This window comes from Halichoerus grypus, chromosome 3, assembly GCF_964656455.1.
Source record: "Halichoerus grypus chromosome 3, mHalGry1.hap1.1, whole genome shotgun sequence".
Lineage (NCBI taxonomy): Eukaryota > Metazoa > Chordata > Mammalia > Carnivora > Phocidae > Halichoerus > Halichoerus grypus.
This window is the reverse complement of record NC_135714.1, coordinates 57845991-57866155: the sequence shown is the minus strand read 5'-3', so window position 1 is coordinate 57866155 and position 20165 is coordinate 57845991. Positions and strand designations below refer to the sequence as shown.

The 20165-nt window shown below is 34.1% G+C and overlaps 1 protein-coding gene across 5 annotated transcripts in view; it reads left to right on the top strand.

Moving 5' to 3' along the window:
- Positions 1 to 20165, top strand: part of ANKRD17 (ankyrin repeat domain 17) — a 159568-nt gene that overhangs the window by 97231 nt on the left and 42172 nt on the right. For 2 of the 5 annotated variants that reach the window (XM_036078041.2, XM_036078039.2), the window contains exons 11-18: positions 1212 to 1299; positions 2807 to 2934; positions 3190 to 3333; positions 3747 to 3849; positions 5316 to 6068; positions 10378 to 10526; positions 18722 to 18833; positions 18986 to 19131. In XM_036078041.2, coding sequence (XP_035933934.1) covers positions 1212 to 1299; positions 2807 to 2934; positions 3190 to 3333; positions 3747 to 3849; positions 5316 to 6068; positions 10378 to 10526; positions 18722 to 18833; positions 18986 to 19131 — 1623 coding nt within the window. The remainder of the gene's footprint in view (positions 1 to 1211; positions 1300 to 2806; positions 2935 to 3189; positions 3334 to 3746; positions 3850 to 5315; positions 6069 to 10377; positions 10527 to 18721; positions 18834 to 18985; positions 19132 to 20165) is intronic. The other 3 variants (XM_036078040.2, XM_036078045.2, XM_036078043.2) reach the window with 3 other exon arrangements.

Genomic DNA, 20165 nt, shown 5'->3' with positions numbered 1-20165 from the left:
ACAGCCTGAGAGGTAGGGAAGCAAAAGCAAATGTGTGGGGAAAATACTCTTCCAGTTTAGCATATGAGAGAGTAGAAGTGAGACATGAGAAGGTAGTTAAAATTTAAGTAACCATATGTTCATGGGGCTGAGATTAACAAGCAAATGTATATTCCTGCAGAAGTTCATAGTTTATGACAAAAATTCACACATGCAAGCAGAAACAGACTCCTCCATTGACTAGTTTTGTAAACTTTGTTTCATTTCTCTTTCCTCATTTATGGAAGGAAAGGGTGAAATTGGAAATTGGATTACTATTGTGGTGTCTATCAGTTCTATGTGTGTTAGTAGCTTTTGAAGTGGTTATGACACATGTTATACTCTTGTTAGTTGTGAGCATATTTCTTCCATATTAGATTTTGAACTTTCAGCTTAAGAACTGTATTTCCAGTGTTTACCACAGTAGCTGTGAAACATATAGCAATGTAACTTTGCTTAGTTCATTGCAATTTGAACAATTTAGTGTGTGGCTTAAGAGAAAAATCAAAAATTATTCATCAGATGTGAATGTTTATATATATAATGCTTTATAAACTATATTTTTTTCCTCAAACCTTTATATTCTAAGATCTGAAAATTTCTCCAGTAGTGTTCTCAATTACTCAGCAATCACAAGAATGCAATAGATTCTCCATCCTTTTGAGACCCACAAATCTCTAGTAATACCTTATAATTGGTGGTTTTCCAGATATTAGATCATTAACTTTGATGTTTTCATATAAAGTAACATGGAGTTAATGGGAATTTGTAAAGAAAGGGAATGATGTACTGCAGAAATTCATATAGGTAGGATACAAACTAACAAAAGGAAAATCACTTGGAGTGGATAAGGATAATGCTGATAATGCCGATTGGAGAGGGCTGTGCTAGAGTGCCATTCACTGTTCAAGTTACACAGTCCTTTTGGTAGAGAGAGAAGGAAAAATTACCCAGATGGATTTAGATGAGGGCGTCACAATCACATGAATATAACTTCAGTTCTTAAATTATATCTGTAGAGCATGTTTCTAATTTGAGATTTTTAAAATTTAAAGATGTATTCCTTAATTTGTTTCAAAGCATGATATTTAATATATTTAGATTCAGAAATTAGTGCAATTCTTTTCCTTTTGATTTTCATGAAAAAGAGCAATTGTTCACTAGCAATTAAATATCTGTGTTTTTTTTAACAGGAACATGAATCTGAAGGTGGAAGGACTCCTCTAATGAAAGCTGCAAGAGCTGGTCATGTTTGTACTGTTCAGTTCTTAATTAGTAAAGGTAGGTTTGTGTAAAACAGTAGTTTTTTCCCCAAAGATGTCTGTTCCCTGCCCTGGGGTATTTAGAGATTGAATTTTGGGGGTTATCACTGGTGGAGGGATGCTACTGAGATTTTGTGAGTGGGTGGTTGATAAACATCCTGCAATGCATAGAACATTTCCAAAAACTAGGGAGAATTGTCATACTGAGTACCACCCTTGTTGAGAAACACTTTTATAAAGAAAAATATCTCTATGTAAAACTTTGAGGGTTTAGATAACCTAAAGTCTGTTCTGTTCACTTAATAATATATCTTGAAACCTGGATTTTTATGTTTATGCCACTGAGATACTTAAGGGCAAGTTGCTCTTCAGCTTTACATTTCCTTGGCCTAAGTTTCCTTCTTTGTAAAATATAGAGAAATGGTCATAAATATAGCACAAAAAGTATTCAAAATTGAAATGTGACAAAAATGCCAAAATGCATGGAAGATTTCATCTATGGTCAGTAATTCTACTTTGAATATCAAAAACCATTTTAAATGACAAAAGTGGCATCTTATTCCTTTATTTGTTAGGTGTTCACTACATAAGCTCAACTTAAAACAGTTTTTAAGCAGATTTCATCATATTCTTAAAGTCAGAAGATGAAAGATTTTGATTCAATATTCATAAAAGAAAGGCTGTGCAAGCCATGTATAATTAAAAAGGCAATATATACTATTTCCTTCTTAGCATAAATACTAAAGAAATCTCAAGTTTGTAATTGTTTATAGGAAAAGAAAATAAATCAGAAATAACTTACTGGTCAGATTGTTTTAGGCAATTCGAACACTTACTTGTGATACATGTTTATACTATAGTATTATCAAGAACGGAATTATTTACATAATCACTATCCTCTCTCTTCTCTGATAAATTTCAGTGAGTCTGGTTCCATTTTCTTCCTGCTACTTTATTTCCATTTCCCACATTGCCTAGCACAATGCTTTAAATCAGGGATGAATTCATATCGAGGGCGCGGTGTACCCATTTTCATTCTCAGATATTTCCCAGTGAAAGAAATTGATAGTACTATTACTCTCTATTCGGTAGTACTATTACTTTGTATTCCTTGTTAATTCTCTACATAGTTAGCCTGTAGAGGGCAGTGTAATTTATTTTTATTGCTTTTTAATCTTTTTTTTTTAATGAAAGAACATGTAGATAAAATTTTTTGCTTTACTTTTTAGAACAGTGATTACATTAGGAGTAATGTATACATTTAGCCTTATCTTCTACCAGTGCATACTGAAATGTTTATGGATGAAATTATGTCATGTTTGTCTGGGATTTGTTTTAGAGTAATTCAAGATGGGAGAGGAGAATTGATAAGGGTTTATGTGAAATGAGATTGTGTATTTATAATCACTGAAGCTGGGTAAGGGGCATGTGGATTTTCATTATGCTATTCTCTCTTTATGATTTTGAAATTTACCATAAGAAATAGCAGTCTACCAACATGATTTTCCATGTCTTGTCTGTTTTAGGAGCAAATGTGAATAGAACCACAGCTAATAATGACCACACTGTACTGTCCCTGGCTTGTGCAGGGGGTCATCTGGCAGTGGTGGAACTACTTTTGGCTCATGGGGCAGATCCTACTCATCGTTTAAAAGTATGTAACTCATATGTTTCCAGTAACATTGTGAATTAATTCTTGCTCTTGAGCATTACAAGATATCATCTACCAGTTCCATTTATAATGGCATTTTAAGCATATTTATTTTTTTCTGTTTTATTAGAAGAAAATGTTCTTTACTAAACCTAAGATTTGAATATATCTGGGGCCTGTTGGCTTTATCTTCCTTAATGGTTCTGTAAATTAACTTATTTTTTAAAATATTTTTTCTCCTTCCATATCCACTCTTAGGATGGCTCAACTATGTTGATAGAAGCAGCGAAAGGTGGCCATACAAGTGTTGTTTGCTATCTTTTGGACTATCCTAATAACTTGCTTTCAGCCCCTCCACCAGATGTCACTCAGTTAACCCCCCCATCCCACGATTTAAATAGGGTAAGATTCAAAACTAAAGCATTTTATATCTTCTTTATCCCTCTTTGGCTCATAGTTTCAGTTTAAACTAGATTTGACTATTTTTTGTTATAATATGTAGTTCTCTTTATAGCTATGTAGTTGAAATGGTTAATGATATAATCTGGTATAACATTCAGATTGTAGATTGATGTGATTTTGCTTTGCTTTCTTACTATGGCCAGAATAACCATTTGAATTCAAAGTCCATTAAAAAAGTGTTATGGAAAATAATTTGGTGCCAACATATTTTAAGTAAATATGTCAATGTCTGAGATTAATACCATGTTACAAATATTTTGAAGAAGTCTTTGTAACTTATTCTTAATTTGAAGCCTATTATTTAATGGAGTATGTAGGAAAAGCAGAAATATAATCAGTTTCCTTTGTCTTAGGCTCCTCGTGTCCCAGTTCAAGCACTGCCCATGGTTGTCCCACCTCAGGAGCCTGACAAACCACCTGCCAATGTTGCCACTACTCTTCCCATCAGGAATAAAGGTCAGTTATACTTCTGAAGACTGTCTTTTACATGTTATCTGGGTAAAAATGATAAGATTACCAAAAAAACTATCCATTTATAATTATTTTTCCACAAAAAGTGAATTTTACTAAGTTGACAAAAAGATTTTTTTTACTGATGAATAAGGCATGTTATTGGGAGAGAAGATAGTTAATAGCACTAATTTATGCTAGGATTATCAATATTAGCAGGAGAAATTCAGATGCTCATCTTTGATGCAGTTCTGATTATCCATGATTTCCTCTAATAACTGGTCATTTCTATTCATGTTAAAATATTAGACCTGGGTATAGTTGGATGACATTTTTGTAAATTACTTAAATTTCTGTAGTGATATAAAGCTTAGCAATTTAGATCAAAATTAAAATATATTTTAGAATAACTGGTTTAATATAGATTTTATATCTGGGCTACCTTTTCTCAACCAATAACTGAAAGTTACTTCAGATATGCTTGTTTGTTTCTCTAGAATTCTGAGGTCCATATTTGACTTGTGGATGTTACACCATGCATGTTCTTAAATTACGTCCCAAAACATTACAGCTACCAGTTTCAATCAGTTTTTCTTTTTAAAAGTTTCACCTGAAGAACCAATGCAGTTTTAATTTTTTGGTTTTTGGTTACCTATATTATTTTACCAACAAGAATACTAAGTATTTCCACCAGCTCTTTACAGTCACTACTACCAATCTAGAGCCTTGGCACCTTTTTCAGTTGGTGTAGCAAACAACTGATTGCTATACCCATAGCCAGATCTGTTTATTCACCTGGCTGTCAGAAGATACAGTGGATGGCGTAGTCCAACATCTTTTCTTCCAGGGAAACTGAATCCCAATTCTCTACTGGCCAGGTAGCTGTGTGAATATGTGAATTTATATCTTGCCTTTATCAGTCTTGAAGATGGTAGGCCCCCAACAAAGACAAATTTTAGTTGGATTTAAATTTCCTGGTACTTCTCAGTGGTTTGGGTACTCTTTGTGTGTATGTGTGTGTGTTTAAAAGGCATAGACTATCAAATGTGGAAAAACCTTGACTTAGAGGTCTAAGTTTTCCCTACATCTTAATAATCTAGCATTATTTTTCTGTTCTTATGATAAGTTTTTACATCTTTATGACCAGATGAAGTGTCTACACATAGCCTTAGATTTTACTTTAATTGCACCACTTCGATATCACAGACCTGCATCCCTCTATTGTCTAATTTTAGCCATGTGATATTTTTAAAATTAATTTCCCAAAGATTACTCTATGCACATAAAATACATACATTCTATATTTATGATAAAGAAGGTGGATTTGTTTTTAAACTCCTTAACAGTGCATTTTCACCTTGTATGGATATGATAACTTGGTGCATAACTGTTGGCACTAAACCTCCCAACAGTAACTCTGTAATGAGGATGCCATTCATGTGCACTTCTGAGGGGGTTTCTTTTTCACACAGCTGCTTCTAAACAAAAGTCCAGCAGCCATTTGCCAGCAAACAGCCAGGATGTACAGGGTTACATCACCAATCAGTCTCCAGAGAGCATTGTAGAAGAGGCTCAGGGAAAGTTAACAGAACTGGAACAGAGGATAAAAGAAGCCATAGAAAAGAATGCACAGCTGCAGTCCTTGGAACTGGCTCACGCTGACCAACTTACCAAGGAGAAGATCGAGGAGCTGAACAAAACAAGGGAGGAACAAATTCAGAAGAAACAAAAGATTTTGGAGGAACTACAGAAAGTAGAACGAGAGTTACAACTGAAAACTCAGCAGCAGCTAAAAAAGCAGTATCTAGAGGTTAAAGCTCAAAGAATTCAACTTCAACAGCAGCAGCAACAGTCTTGCCAACATCTGGGACTACTAACTCCTGTTGGGGTTGGAGAACAGCTTTCCGAGGGAGACTATGCACGGTTACAGCAAGTGGATCCCGTTTTGCTTAAAGATGAACCCCAGCAGACTGCTGCTCAGATGGGTTTTGCACCAATCCAGCCTCTGGCCATGCCTCAAGCTTTGCCTCTGGCGGCAGGTCCCTTGCCTCCGGGGTCCATCGCAAATCTTACAGAACTGCAAGGAGTGATAGTTGGACAGCCAGTACTGGGCCAAGCACAGTTGGCAGGGCTGGGGCAAGGAATTCTGACAGAAACACAACAAGGGTTAATGGTAGCCAGCCCTGCTCAGACCCTCAATGACACGCTGGATGACATCATGGCAGGTGGGTTTATATTGTTATGAGCAGGTATCAAATATGATTTGCTTAAGGCGAGTAAGAGTGTACCAGAATTTTTTGCCGTTACCCAACTTGAGAACTATTTTTGGACTCTTGACTCATGTATATCCTTAGAAATACTAGTTCAATCTCAAGTTCTCAGACGGATACAGGTCGAATTAAAGATTAGTTCATGCAATACAAGTGACTGAAACTTTTTGGCTTAGCTGGGTAGGCTGGGAATCTAGGTTTTTTTTAGGAGTGGGGTTGATGTTTGAGTTTTTGTTTTTGTTTTTCTTTTTTCTCTTTAAGTTCAGAATACTAAGATTGAATTTTGGCTTTTGTGCTTCTGTATTCACACCAATAAACTGGGAAATTGATAGAAGTTGAAGTACAAAACTACTAGGACACATCAGGAAGCTTATTTGTGAACAGAAATACTTTATATCCTAATGGATCAGACTTCAAACCTGATGGATATTTAAAAAACAAACAAACAAAATTTAAACACCTTTACAAGAATAATAAAGTACCAAACCAAATAGGGTTTGATTATACTGTATGTCAGTGGTTTTATCCCCTGTGAATGTTAATGTGTAGTCTCTTTCTAATTGTATTGTGGGAAGGTGTGGTTCCCTGACAGTATCATAAATGATATATCTTTAAATGTGTAGCCAAAGAAATTTTATTCCATTATAATTAGTTTCATTGGCAAGAGGAAATATTTTAGAAGGTTGTTTTAATGATTCTAATTTTTGGTACTTATTTTTCACGAGTTCTGTAACAAAGTAGAATGAGATTTTATAGGATTATAAACCATAAGCATGCTATACTAAGAAGGATAATTTTCTTTATTTAAGAAAAAGGTAAAAAAAAATTCGAAAAGGAAGGAAAAGGGAAAAAGAAAGGTAGTAAATTGTTACATTTGGTGGTTTTTATCTGCTGTCTTCCCCTTTTTTTATTCTTTGGTCTATACTTAAAAGATGATTGAGTTTTTCTAATTTTGAAACTGTTGTGGCAGCGTTACATATTCTGATGAAATTATATATAATTTGTCTTTCATCTTTTAAAAGAATAAAAGAAAATTAAATTGTGTAGTGTTGAGATATTTAGCCAACATTCAGAAACTAAGCACCAGCTAATGAGACAGATTTTATACTTAACAAATTGCTCTTAAGTTTCCCAGTTTTCTTTTAGTATCACCCCAGCAGTATTATGTGGAATGAAGGTCTCTGCTAATCTTAGAGGGTGTAATAACTACCTTGGAAAAAATGCAATTAATCATTAGTAAGAACTGTAAGGATTCTTTTATTGATAAATATAAAACTTTTCTATAGATTTGAGAATTACTGTTAATCACCATTAGCTGGTTAAAATAATTGGGAATACAAGAAACATTAGTATCTTATGAAAATTGGAGCACAGTAGCCAAAAGTCCCAAATTTGCTATTACTTACATGGCCATTAGTCTAGGTCATCATGGTGTTCTTTTCTCTTATGTCAGTTGAACTACCAAAGAATGTATAGAGTTAAGTATTATTTATCCAATTAAATCAAGACTGGACATTCCTGCCAATGAATACTTAAAAATTTTTTGATATGCTATTAGAATTTACATGATGTTCTTGGGCATACTTATCAACGTTGATTTGCCAGTTGTACAATTTTTATGCTGATCAGAATTACCAGAGATTTGTAAAGTAGTTTTTCTGTTGATTGGTTTACCAAACAAAAACAATTAAATTCTGCCTATGTGTTCCAGGTGTTTTCATATACAAGAATTTCAAAAGCACATAATTTTTTAGGAAATATGACAAATACTTCTCATTATAAAAATACTTTACCCCTTTATTGTACCCATTTATATGGAGAGAGGAGAGATGACCAGAAGGAAGAACAGGATTAAAAACATCTAGCCACTTACCTGCAATCCATCCCTGTCATCATGCATGTGCAGATGCATAAACATACACATATACTCATGCACTCACTTCCACGACTTTTCGTTAAACAGCTTCTGTGTTAGTACTTGTTCTTTAGGTCGACTAATGATCATTTCCATTTCTTTCTTTGGGTTTCTTGATATTTTATAACCTCTTTAGGCTCAGTCTTCCTTCCCCACTGCAGCATAACTTGTTCTGTATTCTTTAGTTCCCATTTATTAGACTGCTCTTGTAAGGTTCAGTCTCTTTTTCTAGTACTTGGCTGGTCCAAATCTTCTGTCTTCCCTGTTCTCTGTACTTACCATAGCAAAATCAGTTCCTGTTTAATCAGTCTTAACACCTTGCCTTTGCTGTGCTCTCAAGTTCCTTCTTTCCCTACCTGATGTAAAACTTTTCTAGAGCATCTGGTTCTCCTTCTCTAAAATCTAACCCTAAAATGAAGTACCACATAAAAAGATCTGTACCAGAGTTCCTTCAGATCCCTGCATATTTACAAGTTGTTACTTTTCACTGTAGGGCATGGATGAGTGACAGGCAGTTATTTCATTTTAATAAACCAATTTCATAAGTACCCCAAAGGAAATGAAATGAGGAAACTGGTTTTTCCTATCTCCTTTTAGATGAGATGATAAGAACAAACTATTTGACCAAAAATAAGAAAACTCATTTTTGTATGTTCTTTAAAAGAACTTCTTCCAATTAAAATGTAAATAACAATATAGTCATTTAACAATAAAGCTTAGACTTTTTGTTCAGTATCATGAAATAAAAACCAGTTCTTTGGACAGATTGGTGTTCATTCTGTTTAAGCTAATTTTGGTATTTAGCATTTTCATTTGTGAAAATCAATCAGGAGATTATGGAACCTATTTTAAGAGGCATAGATTTTATATGGTTTTGAAATTTATATCTAGAATATGTGCATTTAAATTATCTTGATTTTTTTTTTCTTAACATACAAAACTATTTATATGGATTAACAATATCAAGGTCATTAGATGATCAATTTAATATATTAGTACATGCCCTTTCCTATTAATCTGGATCCCTAAGGATTCAAACAGTGTTTTGTTTTGTTTTGTTTCCTTCTTTGTTTTTCCTTTAGCTTTTAATTGGACTTAAAAATGTATAATTATAGAATGTGTGTTGCTATAATGTATATAGTGTATGTTTGTGCCTGAACTAAGGATTTCATGTAAAACAGATTTCTTAATTGACAATCATGTTTATAATTGTTAAATAAGGTCAATTTCAGTTTTATTCTTGGCAGGATCATAACCTCTTTTGCCTGGTTTCAGATCCAGTTGTGAATCATGATTGTTTTCTGTCTGATGTAGTTGATAAGTATGTTGGTAACACACATCCACACTACTGTTGACCATTCAAAGATTAATGCCCAGACTTCAGTGCTATAGCATTTTTAATTGGGGGTGGGGGGAAGAAAGGATTGATGTTCACATATCAACTCCAGAAGTGAATCCATGAGGGAGTAAAATACCCTCAGTTGCCACCACCTTTGGAGTTCTCCCACCCCAAGTACTGACCTAATCAGCCCCTTCTTAATTTGCATATATTGGTTAAAATAATATCAAGGCAAAATTATACTTAGAACTGACAATAATCTATATTTGAAGGTTGATTGCGTGCATACATTTATTTCTACCTTAATCTTTTAATTTTGTCCTCTTAAGTCAGTGTGATTGCTGGATTGATTGGTGGGCATTTTAACCCCCTCAGAATAATTCTACGTGTGAGAAACTATATTTCTGTGTAAGGATCAAATTTTTATATTTTACTATGCTGTCATAGTAAAGGGCTACCATTCAGAATATAATCATCCCCTTGTCTGCAGTTAGTAAAAGAGTAGGGAGAGTTTTAAATGATTCGAGAGTGAGGTTCACCCCAAACAATGAAATTACTTTCATTAGAATATGAGGTGTGAAAGTGGTAGGTTAAAACTCATACTTTTCTCCCTCTGAACTTGACTATTTTACCTTTTATTCCTTTTCTGATTAAGAAGATACAGTGGACAACTATCCATTTGCATTTATATTCAATTTTAATTCATAAAAATATTTTTGTTTTCAGGGTTATTTTGAATTGAGGTTTTATGATTATATACTGTAAGAGGGGAATTTTATTTTCGGATGGATTATTATTTAGAAAAAGGGTTATTCTCAATATAATTCCTATTTTTAGACTGTTGTCCAAAGTCAGAAATAAAATAACCAGAAAAATGAGTTATTAGTGCTATGGCAGTCTACTTATAGACATTTTGTTTTAAGAAGTCTTTAAATATTTTCTAATAATTATTTCTTACTGTTACCTAACAGTGTTTCATCCTTATTAAGTGCAGTTATTTTGTTCAACAGCAGTCAGTGGAAGAGCATCTGCAATGTCAAACACTCCTACCCACAGTATCGCTGCTTCCATTTCCCAACCTCAGACTCCAACTCCAAGTCCTATCATCTCTCCTTCAGCCATGCTTCCTATCTACCCTGCCATTGATATTGATGCACAGGTAAGCTCCAAATTCTGGAGGGATGGTTTTTAACTAAAATCATACCATCAGTAAAAACATTAATCAGTAATTTAAATCATCTTAGACTGCTTTTTCTCTAGGCAGAGATCTGAGCCACGTTATGAATAAATTAGAATCCACATTTTAAAAAGTTAAATACTAAGTACAGATTATTATTGATAATTAATGTGATGGTCTGGTTTCCAAGGTCATCAAGTAACTTTTTTTTTAACTTTAGAAGAGGATGTTAAAAGAAATAACTTATTTAAGATTAGTTTGTATTTTCTTCTGATCTTGAATTAGAAGGTATGCTTCTAATTCATAATGGATCACACAGAAAAGAAAAGATTCTTCCATTTATGTATCGTATATACTCATTTGCATTTATATTGTCTTGGAAAGTTCTGATCTTGCTGACTGAAACATGTAGTGAATCTGTGTGTCTATGTCTGCAGCACTAAGTCAAAACAAAACAAAAAGCCCAATTTTTAAAAAAATTAGTTTACCATGTAATCTCAGGGCAGAATGAAGTTGGAAAGGGGAGGATAGCTGGTGTTTTGTCCTGAAGAAATGCTAAGAGGCTTAGTTTAGAAGACTGCTGAACAAGGTAAAGAGTATATGGCCTTATTCAGGACTGAGAAATGTTTGCAGTTTAGTTTTGTGTTTTGATTAATACCTGGGGCAGGGAGGGTGGCAGTATACATGATAAAACTTTTTATTTTGTAAATGATCAGTTCTTTATAAACCTGAATTTCAGGAAGGATGTGTGTGTGTGTGTGTGTGTGACCTATTAACACCGTGTACTCTTAACCTATGAAAATAAAGCTTCCTTTTCATTAAAGTGTTTCTTGGTAATATTGTGAAAGAAAAAGAAATTTCACTTCTATTCTTAACTTGCTTTCCAAATTTTCATTGTGTTGTATGTGCTAACTTTTTTTTGAGCACTTAGAATTGTCAAGGGCAATTTTAAGGCATTGTCTAATCTTCAGACCACATATATGAAGTAGCTACTTTTAAATATCCATTTCCCTGATGAAGAAACCAAGGTTAAGAGAGAGATTAAACATTTTGCTTAAGATCATTTCATTTAGCGGGGCGCCTGGGTGGCTCAGTCGTTAAGCTTCTACCTTCGGCTTGGGTCATGATCCCAGGGTTCTGGGATCGAGCCCCACGTCGGGCTCCCTGCTCGGCGGGAGGCCTGCTTCTCCCTGTCCCACTCCCTGTGCTTGTGTTGCCTCTCTCGCTGTCCCTCTGTCAAATTAAATGAAATCTTAAAAAAAAGATCACTTCATTTAGCTAAGAAGTGAGGGTTGAGAGTCAAACTTAAGTGGGTCTGATTTTAAAGGCTCCCTCCTTAACTACCATACTCTATAGCCTTTTAAAAAATTATGAAGTATTCATTTGATGAACCACAGTGATTTATATTTAATAATGACATAGCATTATAGGGGTGCCTGGGTGGCTCAGTTCGTTGAGCATTCGACTCTTGATCTCAGGGTTGTGGGATAGAGTCCTACGTGGAGCTCTGTGCTGGGTGCGGAGCCTGCTTAGGGTTCTCTCTTTTCCTCTCCCTCTGCACCTCCCCCTGCTCATACTTTCTCCCTCCCCCCTCAATCAATCAATCAGTCAATCAATCAAGATACAGCATTATCTTCAACTGGGTTGAACTTGGATTGAATCTGTATTATTTTCCTCCAGTCTTTTGTGCTCTGAGGCTGTTAGGTTGTAACCTGCGGCTATTATGTTTTAAGGAGAGATACATGTTTTAGTTTTTATGGAATCAAGAATTGAACCATAAGCAAAACTAAAAACTTCACCAAAATATAAAAGGATTTTTAAAAAATGCGTTTGAATAAAATAGCCACAGAAAAAGTTCTTCCAACTATGATCATGATTTTATTAAATTTGAAATTCTTATAGTGATGGTGAAATTTTACTGGACTATAGTACTCAACCAGCCATTGCTCTATTATAAACTAATTTTTAAGAAACATAGAAATATTTTTAAATTTTTTTTTATTTCAAAAAAACTTACATTTGGGGCACCTGGGTGGCTCAGATGGTTAAGCATCTGCCTTTGGCTCAGGTCATGATTTCTAGGTCCTGGGATCTAGCCTTCTGTCAGGCTCCCGTCAGGCTCCCGACTCAGCGGGGAGTATGCTTCCTCCTCTCCCACTGCTTCTCCTCCTGTTTGTGCTGTCTCTGTCTGTCTCAGATGAATAAATAAAATCTAAAAACAAAACAAAAACCAAAAAACCTTACATTTTAATTGTAGTTGACATGCTTATGTAAAAAGATTTGACTGTATTCTCCTTAAATATCTGTTCCTTCTTATCTGGTCTCTATATCAAGATTTTTGAATTCAGTTAGCCTATCATGAGTTATACTACTTGTCGTGGAGTTTAGAAAGTTCCTGCTTTGGAAAACGTAATACCAAGTAAATATTCAGAAGTAATAGTTCACTATTTTTCTTCAGTTTTTGATGTTTTTAAATTTTACTAGTTTTTATGATACCAAGCAGGCATGTTAAGCAGTAAAAATAAAGATCCTTTTGTTCTCAGTTCATCTGAAGTTTTTTCTAGATTCTAAAATAAAAATTCCATGAGATTTTACATAATAGGTATTTTGATTTATGTGTGATAGTACTGTGCCGTAACAGACAAGTGATATGATAAATTCATACCAAGACTCTTCCTCTGTTTAGAAAGATTAAACTTTTTCTAATATTTGGATCTTTTTTTTTGTTTATTTAACAAACCTTAACATGTACATTCTTAACACTTTTGTAGATACTAATTTCTTTAACTTTATTACAACCTCATGAAGTGTAGATACTGTTATTATTCCCATTTTACAGGTGAGGAAGGTGAGACTTGTAGATATTAACTATTTGCCCAATAGGTAATTTATGGTGGAGCCAGCTTTCAAACCACCCTAGCATTCTGGCTCTAGAATCTCTGCTCTTAACCACTGCACTATGCTACCTGTTTTTCAATTTTTATCTTAGGTGTGAACATTGATTTTAATTATATTAAATCCTGGTAAATTAGATTATAGAAAATAGGTCTACCACCTAGATGGCAAAGGATCGCGTGTCTTTCATCTTTGCAGCTTTTCAGCATGTTTCCTTGGCCATACCACATATTTATATCAAATCTTAATTTAAAGAAGGACAAAAGAAATGTTAATTTTTTTAAACCCTCAGTGTGTCTCTTTTTAAAAATGCTAATGATTCTTAAAATGGTCATACTTTAAACTTCTTTAATTGATCATTATATGCAGAAACTAATATTTTTAACAAGGATTAGCAGAAGTCATGTTTAATTTCTGGAACTTGAAGAATGCTGAAGATGAGAGTTTGTATTCTTTATAAGGTCCTTCAAATTTTATGTAATATAACTAGTAGTTACCTTCAGTGTGCACATATGTGCCACAGGCTCTCTACCTTTCATGTAATGGTTTTATTGAATCAAGTTTGTCTAGATGTATTTTTTTTAATCCTTTTTTTTTTTTTTTTTAAGTAAGTTCTGTACCCAATGTGGGGCTTGAACTCCTGACCCTGAGATCAGGAGTTGCATGTTCTACTGACTGAGCTAGCCAGGCGCCCCTTGTCTAGATATTTTTAACATATTTATATTATTATATATATTATAATATATTCTAATACCATATACTGTACCATTATCAAAATTTATTGTAGGAAACATCAATAAATGATAATTTGAAGGAATTATTTGAGACTGTTTTACTATCTTTTAATAGCATAGCTCCAATTTTTATTTTGCTAGAATGGTATAAGAAATTTATATCTGGGTATTCTGCATATAGAAATTAGTAATCATTTACAAATTTTTAAGAACTGTTGGTTTTGTATGAAACAGTAAATCTGGTTCAAGGTTAGAGTTGAATACTGGTGAGTTAAGTATTTTCTGTATTTTGTGTGAGATTTTGATTGACTCTAACAGCCACTAAAAGTGAGAAAGTACCAGTTGTTCTGTTCATGGGTATAAAACTTGTGTTCCCATCCCCTCCTTCCCTTTTTCTTATCACATGTTTTTCATGTATTTCTGAACTGCTTGTCTTTTTTATTCACAAACTTCTAAAGGCTTTCCTTGAACATGGAATAAAAGGTTCTGGTACATTTCAAAAAAGAGAAAAATAAATACTGCCTTATGCAATTTTGCCTTTTTTCCAGTTTTTAATAAATAACATATATCCATGATTATTTTTTAAAGAGGGTAGGCATTAAATTTGACTTAGATGCCAAGACTGAAATTAGAAACTATATAAAATTATGTTTTGCCTTTAATGGTATAAATATCATTTGGACATTTTTCTCTTGTTTTGCAATACAGAGAACAGTTTAATCACAATATTTTAATGAGAAAAATTGAAGAGACCAGGAAAAATGAGTTAATGGTGATATGTAATATGCTGCCATTAAAGCATTCTACTTAAAATGCATGCATTCTGATTGTTTATGTGAGGTTTTAAGTAGGTTATTTGCTATTTTACTGAATATTCTCATTATTCTCATTCTCCCTAAATGCTATCCTTTTTATTTTTTTATCTTTTTTGAATCTTACATGTGACCTCTGACATGTTTAGAGAATGAGATGTCTAGAATTATGAAGGTTATGGAGGTCTAAAAAAAAGGTTAGCTCTTGAAGTCCTAATGATTTTTGAAGTAAATTAATTACTTAGATGTAATTGTTTTTTACAGACAGTTCAGGTGTGTTTTTTCGCCTGCATTCCAACTCAATCAAAGTTGCTTTTTCCAGTAATATTGCATCTGTCTTATGATTCCTTCTTATTTTTCAGTCTTACAAAATTGAATAGCCATGTCAATTTACAGAATACTTTCACATTGAATATAATTTTAGCATTTTTTATAAGCCAGAATCATCATAACAACATCTGTCATGTAAAAAATGGTATATTTTATGGCGTCATGGGCTAAATGGAAATTTTCTTTAGAATGTAAACCTGAATGAGCTCTTAAGAAACCTCTGGGCACCGGTCTCCCTTTCAGGTTTCTTTTAGTTATAGGTATATGACAATGTATGTGGCTTGTTAACCAGTATAACATAACATGACTTTAGTGATACATTACCTTTCAGAAAGCCATCACCTATATTGTTATCATTACTTCCTTGATTAGTAATATTCAAAACACATTTTTTTTAATTCTATATCATGTTAGCCATTGTTACTTTAACCCAGACTTCTGCTTCAGTTAATTTGTTTCTTGACATATTGCAAATCAGGTTAGTGTTTCTCACCATTTGGGGATTATGTAGGTGTTTATTAGGAAGGTGGAAACCTTACTTCAGAATGTTTAAATTTTTTCATTATTGTCCTTAGAAGATTATCATAAGGTATTAGTTAATGAAGTTACCCACTCTTAAGTTCCCCAAGGAATTTGACAAGCCCTCTTTACTTAGTTTTAAATATTTTTTCATTCAACTCTCATAATTCCTTGTTTATATGTCTTTCATAGTTTGAACCTAAATTTGCCCTGTGCTGTAATCACTAAGCTCCTAGTGAACAGGAACTGTATTTACTTATATTTGTCAACCCTGGAGTACCTCGCAGAGTACTTTGAACATAAAAGGTGCTTAATAAATATCAGTTGAACTGATGTTTTATAATGTGGGGGAAAAAACCCAATATTTTACTAATCCACTAAAATCTTCCATGCTTATCTTTTTCAAATTTTGTTTGTCTCTTCATTCTCTATTTAAGATGGGCACTGCTTTCCTAAATTACTCTTTAACCCCCAGAAGACTTCGAGAAACCTAATAAACTTCATCATAAAGCAGATTCTTCATCATAAAGTTGACTTTCTAATTGTCACTAATATAGAAAGCATATAAGGTAGATAGATTTAACATTATATTGACTTCAGTTGGCTGTGCCTTAGGACTGCTTTATGATGTAATGGGGAAAGCAGGATTTTGTTATCCAAGATCTCCTTGGTTTTTTTAAGCCAATCTTTATCAGTTATTAGCTTGTATGACCACTGGAGGATTATTTCTCTAAGGCTTTGTCTCTTTTTTTCTGAAATCAAGCATAATAATTCCTTCCTAATAAACCTGAAATGAAGATCAAATACTGTTAGACAGTCAGAGCTGTCACTCATTTAAGTATTCATGTCCTTCTTCATTGTTGTAGTTGGTGCATCTCTCCCTTGTGGCCATCCCTGATCTCTGCAGTCAGTAGCTCTGCTCTCTGCCAGCCTCTTCTGCAGAGCAGCTTTTGCGGTCTCCCTCTTCATCACTGGCTAGTAGGCTTTTTCTTATTTCTCGACTCTATCGATTTTGCCTTTTGTCTCTTGTTACTCATTTTTTATAATAGAGTTTGGTTTTTAGAGTTATTGACCTTCTGGGAGAAAATGCCTTTCCTTTTTGTATTTATTACATAAATATAATAAATATTACATAAATACATAAACACAATAAATATATTTCATATATGTAGCCTTTTGTTTTATTAGTAATAGCCTTTGAATCTGTGACCCTGCATAGCCGTTGTCATTCGTTGAACTTAACTATCATTTATTGTTTCCTAGACAAAGCATCACTTACAGGTGGAGAATGCAAACATGAATAAGACATGTTCATTACCTCCCAGGAATTTATAGTTCTCTGAGAGTGATAGGCACATACTAATGTTAGCATAAGGAAATTGGTGATAAGTATTGTAATAAAGATGTATATGTAAAAATGAGGGAAAGTAGCTTAGAACAGTGCTGTGTAGTAGAAAAATAATGCAAGACACATGAAATTTAAAATTTTCTAGTAATCACATTAAAAAAAGCAAAACAAAATAGGTGAAATACGTTATAAGAATATATTTTATTTAGCTTCATATATCCATAATATTATTGTTTAAACATGTAATCCATAAAACCAAAAAACTGAGATATTTTACATTTTTATTTCATCCTAAAGGTCTTCAAAATTCAGTCTATCTGTTCTACGTACAGCTTAGAGTGGTCACATATATAGCTATATTTCTAGTACAATAGCCACATATTGCTAGTGGTTACCTTTCTTCAGTAGCACAAGTTTAGAGTACTAAGTATGAAGACTTTGTTCATGAAATAAGCATTTTAAACTATAACGGAGTATGGCCAGTAAATCCAGTACTGGTCACTATCATTAGCAGAAGTCAGAGGTAAATCTTATATAAAGCATCGTGTGTCAGTTATGATTGTCTTTGTCTTTCAAAATATTCTGTATATTACGTATTTTTCTTTGTTGTTCTTCCTTTAAGTATTTTGGGGCTTTGTTCTTAACTGCAGTTAAGTTACTTGGAAGCCCTTTTTTCATATCAAGGCTTGCTTTTCAGCTTTGTTAGGTGGGCCTAGAACAGCTAATTTGGCCCCACTGCTGAGGATTTTACTTGATGTTCTGTGTGTTTTGATGTATCTCTGACTCTGGCTGGTGGGAACCAAACTATTGCCGGCCCTGTGTAAGCTCTGAGTGTTGTTATGCCTTCTGGTGGTCTCTCCTTGGCCTCTCATAATTTTCCTCATGCACATGTGCTGATCAGAACTCAGCTGAAAGCCTCAGCCGAAGACCCTCTGCAGATACCTAGAGTAAAAATTTTTCGTGCTTTCCTCTCCAGTAGTCCGCCCCATGAATTCTAGCCATCCTGACCGCTCCAAACTCTGTTTTCTCAACTCAGGGAGATTGCCAGGCTGTATTTGGGTACCCTCTCTGCACACAGCAGCCTTGAAACTCTCCAGGCAATAAGTTGAGTTTAATCCTTTCTACCCTTGGAGATCACTGCCATGCACTGCTTATCTAAACACCATCATTTCAAATAGTTTGTCCTTTTCTTTTTGGTTGTTTGAGATAGGAAGACAGATCTTTTCTATGCTACTCCATTAATGGCTAGAAGCAAAAGTGAGTCCAACGCTATTTCTTTTAATCATGTAGTTGTAAATAGCATATGGTTGAAAATCATACTTTTTTTCCTTCATGCTTAAGAATTGCCCATAAAGTTCAAATGTTATTTTATAGCCTTTACAAAATCACAAGTTAGCCACTGATGGAAAAAAACAACTTAATATCCAAATGTTTGATACAGTAGAATGGTACATCTGTGTCTGTATTTGGTATAAGTATATATTATATAATCTGTTATTTTAAAATTAATAAGCTAATCAAAAAATTAATTTTTTATAGACTGAAAGTAATCATGATACGGCGCTAACACTGGCCTGTGCTGGTGGTCATGAGGAACTGGTACAAACACTGCTAGAGAGAGGAGCTAGTATTGAGCACCGAGACAAGAAAGGTAGGGCTTAGGTTTGTTCATTTTTTTTCTGGAATATTTGTGTTCTGTGAAGAAATACTACTTCCAGCCCTATTGTGATAGTTAGATATAATGAAAAACAGTGGGGGTTTTTTGCTTAGCATGTAGTAAGAAGATCATTATTTTTTTTCCAGGTTTTACTCCACTTATCTTGGCTGCCACAGCTGGTCATGTTGGTGTTGTGGAAATATTGCTGGACAATGGTGCAGACATTGAAGCCCAGTCAGAAAGAACCAAGGACACACCGCTATCTTTGGCTTGTTCTGGGGGAAGACAGGAGGTAACATTTTCCCCAGTGAAATATTTGTCCATCTGTTTAGCAAATATATATTTTAACTTACATGATTTGATGGGAATAATGGATTGACATCTGGATTCATTTATCACAGTAACTGTTTTTTTTGCTAATAGGTAATAATTTCAAGTATTTTGTTAGCATAAGCCATCATGTCTGCAAAGTCATGTTTAAACATTATTATGTTCATCTAAAAGTAGTACCTGCCATAGGAATCCCTGTGTGTTACATTCAGGCTAAGGGAGTGATTAAGCCATTCCAAATCAAATCTGTAAACTCCTGATAAGCAGGGCCTATAGTCACTCATCTTTTCCTATCCCAGAGTACCTGGCATGAAAGGTACTTAAGCTCAGCTTCTGTTGCTCTCTATCTATAAGATTAGTAGGGAATTAAGAGAATTCAATTTTTAGTTGTTCTTTTCATTTTTCCCCCACTCCTTCTCAACTCTGGAAGAAAGATTCTCAGATAAGATTATACGACCTTTTCATTTTTTAAGTAGGGTAGAACGGCCGGTGCAATCAGGTATAGGCCCAAGAAGTTATAGCTTTATACCCATGTGTGTCTTCTTCTGGAATTTAATGATCAGCTGGACAACCTAATTTTTTAAATCCGTTTTTTAAATCCAGTTTTAAGGATTTTGATTAGCTGGTTGTGCTGTCTCTATGGACTGACAACTTCTCAGTTAGGGAGTTGTTGAATCTTAGACTTAAGAAGTACCCTAGATCATGCAGGTCAGTTTCTTACTCAGCTTAAAAATGTCTTGCTTTTTTTTCACCATCCTGTTACAAAGGTTTCCTGTTTATCAAGCCTGAGTTATGCCTTCCCTAAGTTTCCCCACTATTCTTAATTCTATTCTTTGAATTAATGGAAAGAGGTTTATACCCTCTTGTATCTACAGATATTTGAGTCTGTATCTGCCACTTACCTATTCTCTATTTGAAGTGTGTCCTGTCTTTTGATTGTTAGCTTGAAGATATCTTTTCCAAATCCCTCACCTGGCTGTTTTACCCGTTATGTCT